The 13315-nt window shown below is 45.6% G+C and overlaps 1 protein-coding gene across 4 annotated transcripts in view; it reads right to left on the bottom strand.

The window, feature by feature from the left end:
• Positions 1-1557: 1557 nt before the first annotated feature.
• Positions 1558-13315, bottom strand: part of CSNK1G1 (casein kinase 1 gamma 1) — a 208772-nt gene continuing 197014 nt past the window's right edge. For all 4 annotated transcript variants that reach the window (XM_023185302.1, XM_023185305.1, XM_023185307.1 and 1 more), the window contains 2 exons: positions 13209-13315; positions 1558-4291 (listed from right to left, as the gene is read on the bottom strand). In XM_023185302.1, coding sequence (XP_023041070.1) covers positions 4237-4291; positions 13209-13315 — 162 coding nt within the window. In that variant the 3' untranslated portion in view covers positions 1558-4236. The remainder of the gene's footprint in view (positions 4292-13208) is intronic.

Genomic DNA, 13315 nt, shown 5'->3' with positions numbered 1-13315 from the left:
AGCGTATCTTTCCACTGAACTAAGTTTGGAAATTACTTTAGAGGTGATGGTCACCTTTACTGGCTAATAGGCAGGGACTGTTTTCTAAGTACTTGGAGTTCATTTAGAAAAAAGAGACAATCAACACTTCTAGAAACCTCAGGATCTCTGCTGTCATCTGTAGTTCCTGCATTCCAATGTAAAATGCGATTTTAACTGGAAGCTAACCTTGTACCTTCCTAGACCCTGTTTATTGCCAGACAGGCCCCATAATAGCAGAAGAATGTTAAGGCAGTCATGAGTGCAAACTGGCTGTCAGAATGCTCTCTCCACCCTTGGGGGCAGTCTGGAGTGAGATCTGGGGAAAGCGCCAAGGTGCGCAGAGCAACTTGACCAGCTCTTACTGCAAAGACACAAGTGATACCCTGGTCAAAAGGGAGTAGGGGGGACCATTTATGCCTTTGTGGAGTCTTGGCCTGTGTGCCTCAATCTGTTTAGGATGCAATGTCTGAGGGACTGTAGAGCTTGGGAAAACTCCTAATGTATAATATTAAGGGTTTTTATGAACAGATGCTGAGTTAGTTTTCAGAAAAAAAATTGCATCAATCCCAAAGAAAAAGATCCTTAGGCACCATAGTTGTGAAATGGAGAAAGCTCAGAAACTACAGAGCGAGTGGACGGGTGGGGACAGTCAACGAGTGCATGCCCTAACCCCAAGGATCTCGCTGAGGCATACAGCTAAGCAACTGTAGCAATAGGGCCGAGAAGGGAGCCCTGATTTGCTGAGGGCTGAAGTGATGGCCAATTGCGGCTAGGGTACTCATGTTTTTTGCTTAATTTTAAGGAAGATCACATCAGAATCTCCCAGGTCTGGGACCACTTTGAAGTGCCAATAGTCCTGGAGGGATCACCATTACCCTGCATGCTAAAGGGACCTGGGATTCTTTACCTTTGCTATGAAAACCAAGTATCTAGTAAGAGATTTGTGGAGGCTGGAAGGTGAGAACAGTATATTAGGAAGGACACTCCCCTACAACTGATCCAGTAAAAATTTTAAGACAAAAAAAAAGTCGCAAATCCAGCTGCAAGGAAGCTTGCCCTGCAGCCAAGCTGATCACTGCCTTTGCTTTTGTGTGTGGAAGCAGGGTGAGAGGCTGAAGGGAGGCACTCAGTAGGGTACAGAGTGCCAGGATGCTCCAGGCATTGCCAACATTTCCCTCTGCCCTTTTCTTTTTTCTTTAAAGACAGAGTCTCACTCTGTTGCCCAGGCTGGAGTGCAGTGGCACGATCTTGGCTCACTGCAACTTCTGCCTCCCAGGCTCAAGTGATTCTCCTCCCTCAGCCTCCTGAGTAGCTGGGACTACAGGTGCATGCCACCACGCCCGACTAATTTTTCTATTTTTTTGTAGAGATGGGGTTTCATCACGTTGGCCAGGCTGGTCTCGAACTCCTGACCTCACGTGATCCACTCGCCTCGGCCTCCCAAAGCGCTGGGATTACAGGCATGAGCCACTGCGCCAGGCCCCCCTCTGCCCTCTCTTGAGAGGCAAGGCATTTTCTTTTTTTTTTTTTTTTTTGAGGCGGAGTCTCGCTCTGTCGCCCGGGCTGGAGTGCAGTGGCTGGATCTCAGCTCACTGCAAGCTCCGCCTCCCGGGTTCACGCCATTCTCCTGCCTCAGCCTCCGGAGTAGCTGGGACTACAGGCGCCCGCCACCTCACCCGGCTAGTTTTTGTATTTTTAGTAGAGACGGGGTTTCACCGCGTTAGCCAGGATGGTCTCGATCTCCTGACCTCGTGATCCGCCCGTCTCGGCCTCCCAAAGTGCTGGGATTACAGGCTTGAGCCACCGCGCCCGGCCGAGAGGCAAGGCATTTTCTATACAGGGGTGAGGAAAAGTTAAACTTTCTATACAGTAAGTTAGCATTGCCGAAATCCCAACTGAGAAATGATGTAAATTTTAGTGACATGGCTGTAACCACTAGGTAATGGCAAGGACATAAATCCCAATATTCACAGTCCTTGTGGGGAAGGGGTGTGATACTGCATCTCCCTGCCACTCTATGTTCCATATATAGAAACATTTATAGAAATGACATATTACCATCTTTCCATAAGCTAAGCAGGTTTGATGCAAGTGAAATGATATTCCCTAGCCAAGATCCAGTGGAACAGATGAAGCCCAGTACCTCTGATACTGTTAATGCTATTTCTGCTCTCTGCAAGGTACATCACGGGAATTTTTCAAGAAATGGCAACTACCAGAAAATATCCCCACACCCTCCAGTCCAAAAGATAGCCCTACACCTCAAGCTAGAGGCGAAGACTTCTATGCTCCACAAACCATCAGACTAAGTCACCCACCAGCCACTGTGCTCCATGATTAGCTCTCTACTCCCAGACACAAGACCTCTTTCCTGATGTAATGACCCTTTCTCTTCTGTCACCTCTGGAATGGGGAGTCATTGTTTGGTTAAGCTACTAAACTCAAATGAAAATTGGGTATGAGAAGAGTAACTCCCCACATGAAAGACTTGTCAAACAATGAATGAGGAACCAAGATCCTTCACAGTAGTACCTCCTATGAAAACACCACGGGGAAAGGCCGAGGGCATACTGGCGAAAACATGCTTAGAGGCATGGCCACCTTTCTGGAAGGAGTCTATGTCCAATTGAGAAGATAATTTCAGACCTTTCACTCCAGTTTCCTTTTCCCTGGAATATTCCAGCACCAATCAATCTTTCCCTCCTTTTAAATGCAGCCCCATATACTGCATCCTAAGCCTACTGCTATGGACCTGCTGGGAGAAGATCTTCATAAGCTTGGTTTCTGATAAGGCAGGCCAGCCCAAATGCTACAGCTCAGCTATTGGGGGAGACAGGATACACTGATTTTCTTTTCCTGGCCCTATAATGCCACACCCCGAGGTCCCTCTGGCAGGTGGAAGGTAGGTTCACTGTCCTCCTCTTTTTTTCCACTAATGGCAATATGGTGGTGGCTGTTTCATCACTAATTTGTCCCCCAAGTCACCAGGAAATCACATGGCTATCTAGTTGGAAGTCCCTGGCAGCAGAGGAAACAGTTTCATTATTATTTTTTTTTTTTGTTAAGCGTCTCCTTCTCTGGGATGAGCTGTTTCCTGGTCACAGTCTGGTTCGGCTGACTCATCTCATGTGCTGGAGAGCTAGGTTTTCAAACTGTAAGCTGATTAGGTCAAGATGCTCTGGTAGGGACATTCTTCAGCTGCTGAGAAGATGAATGAAAATTCAAGTATGTTTTCTTGCCAACCTGAGTGTTCACTCAGAATGACACCGAGTTTGGCTTCTCTTCTGGGTGGTGCAGATCAAACTCTTTCCACTGAGAATGTCCTCTGGACCCATGTTCTCTCTGAATGGCTTGGCTGGCCCCATCCCCCTCAAAACAGGTAAAAGTGAAACCCCCAATATAACCAGACACAATATGCATCTGCCATGTTTTTGTTTCTGTTTTTTTTAAAAAAAAACTAAAAGTGCAACAAAGTCAGTTTTCTTTCCTTTGCTCAGAACAATTTTCATTGTCCTACTACCGCCTGGAAAAAAGAGTTTGTCAAAAAAGCTAAGAACGCCAACACACAGGGACAGTAGACTGCAGATTGCTCACAGCTTGTGTCCTACAGTGTAACTTCACAGGGGGGAGGGAAGAAGGAACCTGAACCCCATGGCCAGCTGGGATGAATGCTGCACAGGCACAGAGGAAGAGGAAACCATACTGCCAGACACACCTGGGACACGGAGAAGGTTCTTCTCCAGCCCAGGTCTCCATTTTCCTCCTACCTTCTTGGCCTTACCCCCAGCCTCTTGATCTCCTTCTGCAAACAAAGTCTTTAGCTCACTAGGTTTTATGCTGGAGAGGGTTGAGGGTGGGGTAAAAACCAGGAGTAAACTAAGGGGAGGAAGGAGAATAGTAGTCCTTGAGTTTTTGTGAATGACACCTTCACTGTAAACAATGGGAAGGAGAGTCAACCAGGCAGCCCTATGGGCAAGCAGTGGAGGAACAGCAGCTCTGGGACCTGCTCAGAGCCTTAGGCAGGCGGGGATGGCCAATGACCCACTAGGCCCTGGCTGCCCACACTGGCTCCTTCTGGGGGCATCTGTTTTCTTCTTTTTGGTTTGGATATCCACCCTCCCCCAAAGAGGAGTCCCTTCCAGTGAGAAATGGCAGGAGCTGCAGGTACAATTGAGTCAGAGTCCCCAGGGCCTGAGGACTCCTGGGAGGCACTGGTCACTTGTGGCGCTGAGCAGTCTTCTTCCTTTTCCTCTTAAAGAAACAGCAGCACCTGGAGCACAAGGAACATTGCAAGTCAGTGCGGGAGGCCTGCAGCTTCCAGCAGACTTCTGCCTGCTTCTGCTTACTGCAGGGGGTGGAATTTTCCCCCTGGCACCCACCCATAGGGACCGCCCACCATCTACAGTGCACGCACTGGAGGCAGTGGGCAGTGTCTGCCAGAAAAGCCAAAGGAAATAGCTGCTTGATTTCGATCTGCAGTCATCCTACCTAATGGTGAAGGCTAGGCAGGGCTGAAATAGGCATTACTGGAAGGAGGATGAAGAAGGTTCATACTTTAGCACCCAACCCAGATGCCTCACCTTATCAAGAGCCAAGACTGGGGATCCTCAGGGCTGCATAAAAATAGTCTACATTGTCTACTCCTTGATAATGAGGGCGCAATTATTTAATGCAACTCACTGGCCAGAGGGCAGGGAGGCTAAATTAAGGCAAACAAATCCCGTGGTAAGTATGATGTCTGGAACTCTAGGAGGATCTCAGGATGTTACCAATGAAGGAATAAGGATTCTCTCCATCCCCCTCTCTGCCCTCACCCAAGTACCTGAAGTAGGCAGGAGAGGCCCTGACTCTAATAATGACTGTGAGCCACATCTCCTGACTGACATCAGTACAGCTCCCCCTTTTCCTTTGGAGGGGACCACTGCCACAGACAGCCCCGATGGTCAGCTCTCACTCCCCAGTTTAGCTTCCTGAGATTGCTGCTGTGCCAGATGGGGTTTATGAACTGGCCCTGTTTAGGATGGAGGTGGGGTTGGCTCCTTTACGAGTCCTCCAAGTTCTGCTCCCTGGGGACTAGCCACAGTTCTGGCACATCCCTAAGTCTGAGTATCCCCCCTCCTCACTTCTGTCTTTAGAACAGGAAGTATCACGCTTGCTCAGGCAGTCCAGAAGCGGGTAATGAGTACTGTGGCAAGGTGCACAAGATATGTCCTTTCCAGGGAGCTGACACATGGGGAATGAGAATGAAAGGGACAGAAGGTGGTGGATGAGTCAAAGATGCAGGATGATAGAGGGCAGGAAAGTTGGAAGCATAGCTCAGACTTGCTAGACCCTTGAAAGAAAAGCTTTTCTGAGAAAACTATCTTTGAGTCTCTTGCCTAATCATTGCAGGTGTAATGCCAGCAATATTCATATGGAAATAAAGGCTGTTACTTACTTCCCATACCCCTAGGCATTCCACTGTAGCCAAGATTCCCTCTTTTTAGTTAGACTCCTTGGTATTCCTACATCCAATGTTATCAAAAACTGGAGAAAGTTTCTAAGAATGCAGAAACAAACATTTACACAGACCATGATGGGCTTTAATCATATCTGAATGAATCAAACATGAGAATTTTAGAAATGGGAGATTCTTTTTTTTTTTTTTTTTTTTGAGACAGAGTCTTGCACTGTTGCCCAGGCTAGAGTGCAGTGACACGATCTCGGCTCACTGCAAGCTCTGCCTCCTGGGTTCACGCCATTCTTCTGCCTCAGCCTCCCGAGTAGCTGGGACTACAGGCGCCCGCCACCACGCCCAGCTAATTTTTTGTACTTTTAGTAGAGATGGGGTTTCACCGTATTAGCCAGGATGGTCTCGATCTCCTGACTTCATCATTCACCCGCCCTGGCCTCCCAGAGTGCTGGGATTACAGGCGTGAACCACCACGCCCGGCCTGAAATAGGAGATTCTTAAGAGGGTCTTTGGAAAGATTTTCTCTGAAAGTATCAATGACATTTGTGAGGTACTATTAATGGGTGCAAATATAATCACTAAGCAAAGTGTAATATGTATTTGGAAACTAAATTCTTTTAAATAAAAGTGACCAACATTTTTGATTGTTAAAAATAATCCTCAATGGAAACCCTGGATAAGAATTCAAGAACAAATTTTTTTTTTTCTTTTCTTTTTTTTTTTTGAGACGGAGTCTCGCTCTGTCATCCAGGCTGGAGTGCAGTGGCCGGATCTCAGCTCACTGCAAGCTCTGCCTCCCAGGTTTACGCCATTCTCCTGCCTCAGCCTCCCAAGTAGCTGGGACTACAGGTGTTGCCACCATGCCCGGCTAATTTTTTTTTATTTTTAGTAGAGACGGGGTTTCACCGTGTTAGCCAGGATGGTCTCCATCTCCTGACCTCATGATCCACCCATCTCGGCCTCCCAAAGTGCTGGGATTACAGGCTTGAGCCACCGCGCCTGGCCTCGCCTCTTTTTTTTTTTTTTTTTGAGACTGAGTTTCACTCTGTTGCCCAGGCTGGAATACAGTGGCGCACACTGCAACCTCCACCTACTGGGCTCAAGCGATTCTCCTGCCTCAGCCTCCCGAATTGCTGGGATTACAGGTGCCCACAGCACGCCCGGCTAATTTTTGTATTTTTGATAGAGACGGGGTTTCACCATGTTGGCTGGGCCGGTCTCGAACTCCTGACCTCAAATGATCCACCTGCCTCGGCCTCCCAAAGTGCTGGGATTACAGGTGTAAGCCACTATGCCTGGCCCAAATGGCGTTTTTCTACAGGTATGCTTTAGAAATGGACATTTTCCAAGTTGAATGTCCTGAAATTAATAATAAAAGAGGCAAATTAAATCTCTATTTCAATAGACTTACCTCTTTTCTTCTGAAACATGATTTTCAGAGGCATTACTAACTGTTAAGTCAACCTCTATTCTTAATCTTTTTGGAGGATGCAAAGATGATGATTTTGTGTTTTTAAGAAAGCAATAAAAAAGGTTTAAAATACTGTTTAGGTCCACTTCAAACTGTACAATGACTTCTCTTTTACCTCCTCCAAGGCAAGCCATAAGAATTAATGTCTGCTTACATGCATATCATAACTGGATGTGTAATGCTGAACCCACCTGACTAAAAGGGAGTGTGAGCTATGGTTCAAAGGAGTTGGAATATTTCAAATTTAGAACCCTGGATTTATCTTTGCTAGTTATTGTAGTTAGAGCTTCAGCACTGGCAAAGGCTTTTAATGATTCTACCTACAAAAAAGCAGGCCTCACAATCTGCTCTTCAACTCTTTGGTGTCTGTGTTGACTACTGGCAACAGGATCTATTAAATTGGGTCTAACTCTAGACCAAGTCCACTGACTGACTTTCAGATGTGTTCCTCTCAGAAGAGAATGAAGGCAGGTGATGGACCCCTCATGGCTTAGGTTTTCTTCTAGTTGATTGACTGTTTAGATGACTAGAAGTTCTCAACATGCTGGAGTCAAAATCGATCCAAATCTCCCTACTCTCAAGCCATCTAGTGGTCTTACCCCAGGCCTCTGACCCACTACCTTTTCCATACAGCATTCTTACTATGTCATGGCCCTCTCTCTTCAGCTATTCCCTTGCTATGTTCCTTTTCTCTGCCATACGTGTATATTCTTCCTTTCTTCTAATACTTAAGTCCTACAGTGTTTACAAGGACTTATTTGACTATCCTGTCCATGGTGACCTCCTGGCCCCTCAGTCTCTTAAGGGCAATAATCTAAATGTCCTAGAAAACTTGTCCTTTCATGTGTAATTCTGATCTCTTCAGCTAGATGGTACCCAAGCTCTTTGGGGCAAATTTTGCAACCTGCCCCGCCACCCCGCTAGAGTTCCAAGCACAGGGTTGGATAAGCATATAGGAGGCCCTCAAGTATCTGTAGTAAGGATCATGTGACTGACACCTCACAGGAAAAAATAGACCACCACAATGTCAGATTACACAGACACATATTTGCAAAACAAATAGCCAAAGGTATTCTTTGATCCCCTAAGACTATAAATCTGACCTCCACAAAACCCAGTTGTTTTCTTTAATATATTCCTGTCTCTAAGGAAGCCCCTGTAGGCAATCTGGCTTAGACAGTTAGGGTTTAGAAACCAGTGCCCAACCCAGTCACTGAAGACACACAAACATGGCAGTCATGAAACTAGCAGGCTGTTACCTCCATGTAGAACATGACTTTATGCATGCAGACGATGTGGGAGAGTTACAATTCCAGACTGCAACAGACCAACAAGTTCAGGAGTACCTGGAAAGTCATAGGCTAGAGAGCAGGGGAAGGAGCTATGTCTTGTAGCAAGAATGTTCCTCACCACACATGGATTCTTGAAGGCTTCTCCTTCCATAAACTCCATGTTATTCCTAAAAATACATTCCAGGAACCTTTTCCAGGAATGGAACAGATAGGCTCCAATATATCAATTAGCTGAGTCAGCCCTTGGCCTACTAAACTCTCACATAGGAATAAAGAAAAAAGACAATAAACAAAAACAAAACAACTCTCAAAACAACAACAAAACATCCACCTCTCCCTGAAGGAGCTCCCCCTTTTTTGATGTTCCTACTCTACAGATGGAAGAGCCAGCCGAATCAAAAAAAGTCAAGATTTTCCCAAAGCAGCCAATTTCCAGGTTAGAGACCACACTGCAGAATGTGAGATTATCCAGCAACAACTCACTATCCTTGTGGCTGTGAGCAAACACAACTGCTAAGTAAAAACTGATACAGTAATCTTGCCCTTTTACCTCTGTTCGTCTCCATATCTGGTTGTATTAATTGGGAGAAAATTCACTCAGCTAAAAACAGATAATTTTGGATATGTGGGATACTGTTATGGCAGGAGGAGACAGCTATAAGGTGGGTTTGAAAGAAGGAATAGATTAATTCCTGGGTACAGGCCTGCCCCATCCCCACCTTATGGATCTAGATCCCCAGTCAGGGTGGTTATGGCACAAGGAGTCCTATGGAAGTTATTTAATGTTCCTAAGACATTTTGTTTGGCTTTGCCAATCCCAGCCTAGTCTGGTCCACTCCCCTTGCAATGGACTGGAGAGAGGGACTCACCACAGGTTGAGCATTTTCAGGCAGCTACAGAGTATATAAAGAGAAAAACACAGAAAGGAAGAGAGAGAAAGAGAGAGAGATTAGTCCACAGAGGTGAAATGGAAGCTACTCCCTGTGAGCCATGCAAACATGCAGTATATGTCTGTGTTTAGTTTCTTCTTCTGTCAAGGTAGGGTGAGTAGGCCCAGGCCACTTGGTCCCCACGTTAAAGTGGAGGTTCGGACAGGAGCCTGACAGAAGCATCAAGGTGGGATTTGGATCTCAGGGGTAAGGCAAAACAGAAAGAGTTGGTGGGAGCTCCAGGGTGGGCTTTCCTGGGTAACTTCTAGGAAGGCAGCAGGGGAAAGAGCAAATGACCCTGCCAGTAAGAACTCAATCAAGCACCAGGGGTGGACCATTTTGGTTCCCACATGAAGTCTCACTGTGCAGTATTAAGCTAGCCTCCCAAATATTCTGAGGGAAAAAGAAAGTCCCTAGCCTTTGTACAAGTCCAACATGCCTGATCAAAGCAGCTAGCAGTTAGCTCTTCCTCTAGAGAGGGAGAAAAGGTTTAAGTGACACTTACTTTATCTTATTAGAAGATGAATCAGAGGGAGGAGGGTCACTGCTCTGTATTAAGGTATGACTACCAGAGAAGGACCTAAATTCTACTCTTGTTAATGCTCAGGAGAAATGAGGTTCACATTTGTTAAATTATAGCTAAAGTCTGGATAACCAAAAATTCCTGTATTCTTACTGTAACAAAAATCAACCAAAAAGCTGCCTGTCCTCATCCACCCTTTAAACCATAAACAAGGACATAAGTCCTGGAGCTAGAGAAAAAGGGAATTCACATGTTCATTTTGTACATAGAACAAAACCTAAGACCCTGTTATTTCTTTCAACCTTTACACTAAACAAGCTGGGTGAGGAACCCAAAATCAAAAGCCTGAAAGTGAAGGTTTCACACAGTCTCCCCAGTACTGAGGTGCGTCTCAATATAAGCATCAGCCCCCTCTACCCCACAAGCAGGCTGCATGAACAAATGGCATCACAGCTGCGTGCAATGAGGGGCTGTTTGGAACACCTCGTGCTTCTCTAGCTGTGACTTCTTCCCATGAAAATGATCAACCAGGTGGACATAGAACTACCCTTTGCTTGCCTCCACACACAAAGGCCAAGAAAAACAACACATGGCTGGGCCCTGACAGTTCTCTGGGCAAGATGGATTGGTAGCCCATGAAATCACTAAATGCCCTAAGCCATGAGCTTCGGGATGACATCTGGTCAAATATAATTGCTCCCCTATGCTTTCTACATCTTTTAGAAGATCCAAACCTGAAGCTGATGGCAAAGAGGCACACTTGTCCTTTTTGGTAAATGACAAGACTTTAAACTCTCCTTACATTCTAGACATTAAATTATACCAATACAGAATACACCAGATTGAAATCTCTGTGTGAATGAGCCCATATCTTACACACAGAACACAAATACCACACTCACATACACGATTAGTATACACATTTACCAAAATGAGATGAGATGAATGGGTTCAAAAGATAAACCTATATAGGGCATAACATAAAACTAAAGCCCATTTGATTATTGCATTCAAAGTATACTATTAAATCCAAAGCTAAACTTCTAGCCTTCAAAGTAACAGCCACAAAGGTGAATTGAGAATGGGGTGGGAGCTGGGAACACGTATGGCCATCCTTCAAGCTCTGACAATGTTTGGATCAGACCATGCTTAGTACAGTGGTTCTCAACATTGGCTACACGTTAGAATGACCTGAACTTTTAAAATTATTGATGCTCAGGCCACATTTCAATAAACTAAATCAGAATGCCTGAGGCCAGACTCAGACATTTGTATTTTCTAACATGCCCCAGATGACTCCAAAGTGCAGCCAGTTGAGAGCCAAGAGGTTGGGAGTAACATATTGTTTATTTAAGAGAACGTAGCTTTGTATGGAAATCGAAAAAATGTAAGTACATTAATATCTCCAAAGTCCCTGAGAATAGAGAGCATGTTTCCTTACAACAGTCTTTTCCTGGCATAACCAGCATAACCCTCACCCCCTTACATATCAGTGCCTTACGCAAGCTGGGATAAGAACTCTGAAGCTGCCTACAGTTAGCAGGGGCTCAACAAGAGACAGTCAAATCATCCTCATTTACTTTTGACATATTGGGTAGGAATCCTAAAGTCCTGGTTTTCCAAGCAAAAAAAAAAATTTTTTTTTTTTTTTTGAGATGGTGTCTCGCTCTGTTGCCAGGCTGGAGTGCAGTGGCGCGATCTCAGCTCACCACAACCTCTGCCTCCTGGGTTCAAATGATTCTCCTGCCTCAGCCTCCCGAGTAGCTGGGACTACAGGTGCGTGCCACCACACCCAGCTAATTTTTGTATTTTTAGTAGAGATGGGGTTTCACCATGTTGGCCAGCATGGTCTCAATCTCTTGACCTCGTGATCCTCCTGCCTCAGCCTCCCAAAGTGCTGGGATTACACATGTGAGCCACCGCACCTGGCCAAAAACGTGTGTGTGTGTGTGTGTGTGTGTGTGTGTGTGACAGGGTCTCACCTGTCACCCAGGTTGGAGTACAGTGACATGACCATAGCTCACTGTAGCCTCAACCTTCCAAGTACCTGGAACTACAGGTGCATACCACCATGCCCAGCTAATTTTAAAATTTTTTATAGAAATGGGGTCTCATTATGTTGCCCAGGCTGGTCTCAAACCCCTAGACTCAAGTGATCCTCCTGCCTCAGCCTCCCAAAGTGCTAAGATTACAGGCATGAATCACCACACCTGGTTGGAAAGGACTTCTTGAAGGTAAAGTGAGTTCATCAAATAGATTGTCAGGGCTGGGCACGGTGGTTCATACCTGTAATTTCAGGACTTTGGGAGACTGAGGCAGGAGGATCATTTGAGCTTGAGGAATAGAGGCTGCAGTGAGCCATGATCATGCCAGTACACTCCAGCTTTGGCAATAGAGAGACACCCTGTCTCAAAAAACAAATAAATAAAAAAGATGGGCAGGAGACCAGCGGAATAGGCAGGAAAGACAACAATACACAGTGCATCTGGAAGGTGGAAGAATTCAGGCTCAGTGGCATCTCACTAACTTACATTTAGAGGTATAAGGGTGTTCTGGCTTGTATTAAGCTACTTGGGGGTTCATGAGACTACTTAGGTACAATATCACTATAAATACATTGTCTGCTTCGGAAAACAAGACACTGGGATATCCTGAAGGTTCTCAGAGGGCTCACAAGAAAGGTCCTCCATATCAGGGATAGCAGCAGTTACTGACTCATGGTGTCTCTATCTCTCCCTACCTGGTATCTTCTTGAAGCCTAAATCTGGATCTAAATTTGGGATGGGGAAAAAAGGGGAAAAAGTGGTAGAAACGCTGCTTTTGCAGCAGAATTGGCAGTTATCTCACCTTCCACCCCAGATTTTAAGAGTTTAAACACAGACCATGCAGCGTACCAAGAGGCTGGTGGTATGGGTGGGGCAAGACATACACATGCAAGAGAAGCAGAAAAGGGTGTGGGGCAACCTCCTTACCCTTCTGAGATGAGTATGACTTCATTTTTTTCCCACACTCTCATTCACAGATGTAGACTATAATATTTTTCTTGCCTGACTTAGTCTCTCTGAAGCCAGAATCATTTGAGAGTGAACAAAATGGCCCTGAACTCCTTGTTCCATGATTATACATCCAGTTGTTAGCCCACAATCAGAAATCAAATGCTATTCAGCATGGCCCATGGTTTAACAGCAGATTTTTCTCTATATCCCATACAGAGCAAGAAGCTCCACAGCCCCAGGAAGCTCATGGCTACTATCTATTGTAGCCCTGATAACATGATTCTTTCGGTTCACTATGTCTTTTTCATGTGAACTAGAAAAATGTGACTGTCTTCCCCGAAATCACAGCTAAAGAAGGACAGTAGCAGCCTTAAAGTACCATGCAAAAATTAAAACAGTTAAGGAAGAAAGCGGTGGTTACAAGCATGAGAAATCCAGTCTGAGATGAGCAGCACACAGAGAGGAAGAGACAGAAAAGGTTTTTCAACCCATAACTTAAGAGCCCCCTTGGAAGATGTACGTACTTAGCTTCCTCCACTACCTCCACCTCGGCATGAGCTGTGATTGGTGCACTGGAGTGGGCTCCTGTGGGATCATCAACATTCAGCTCTCCATTGGTTGAGCTAACCAC

Source organism: Piliocolobus tephrosceles, chromosome 6 (assembly GCF_002776525.5).
Source record: "Piliocolobus tephrosceles isolate RC106 chromosome 6, ASM277652v3, whole genome shotgun sequence".
Taxonomy (NCBI): domain Eukaryota; kingdom Metazoa; phylum Chordata; class Mammalia; order Primates; family Cercopithecidae; genus Piliocolobus; species Piliocolobus tephrosceles.
The sequence above is the reverse complement of the archived record's forward strand: the minus strand, read 5'-3'. Positions and strand labels throughout refer to the sequence as shown.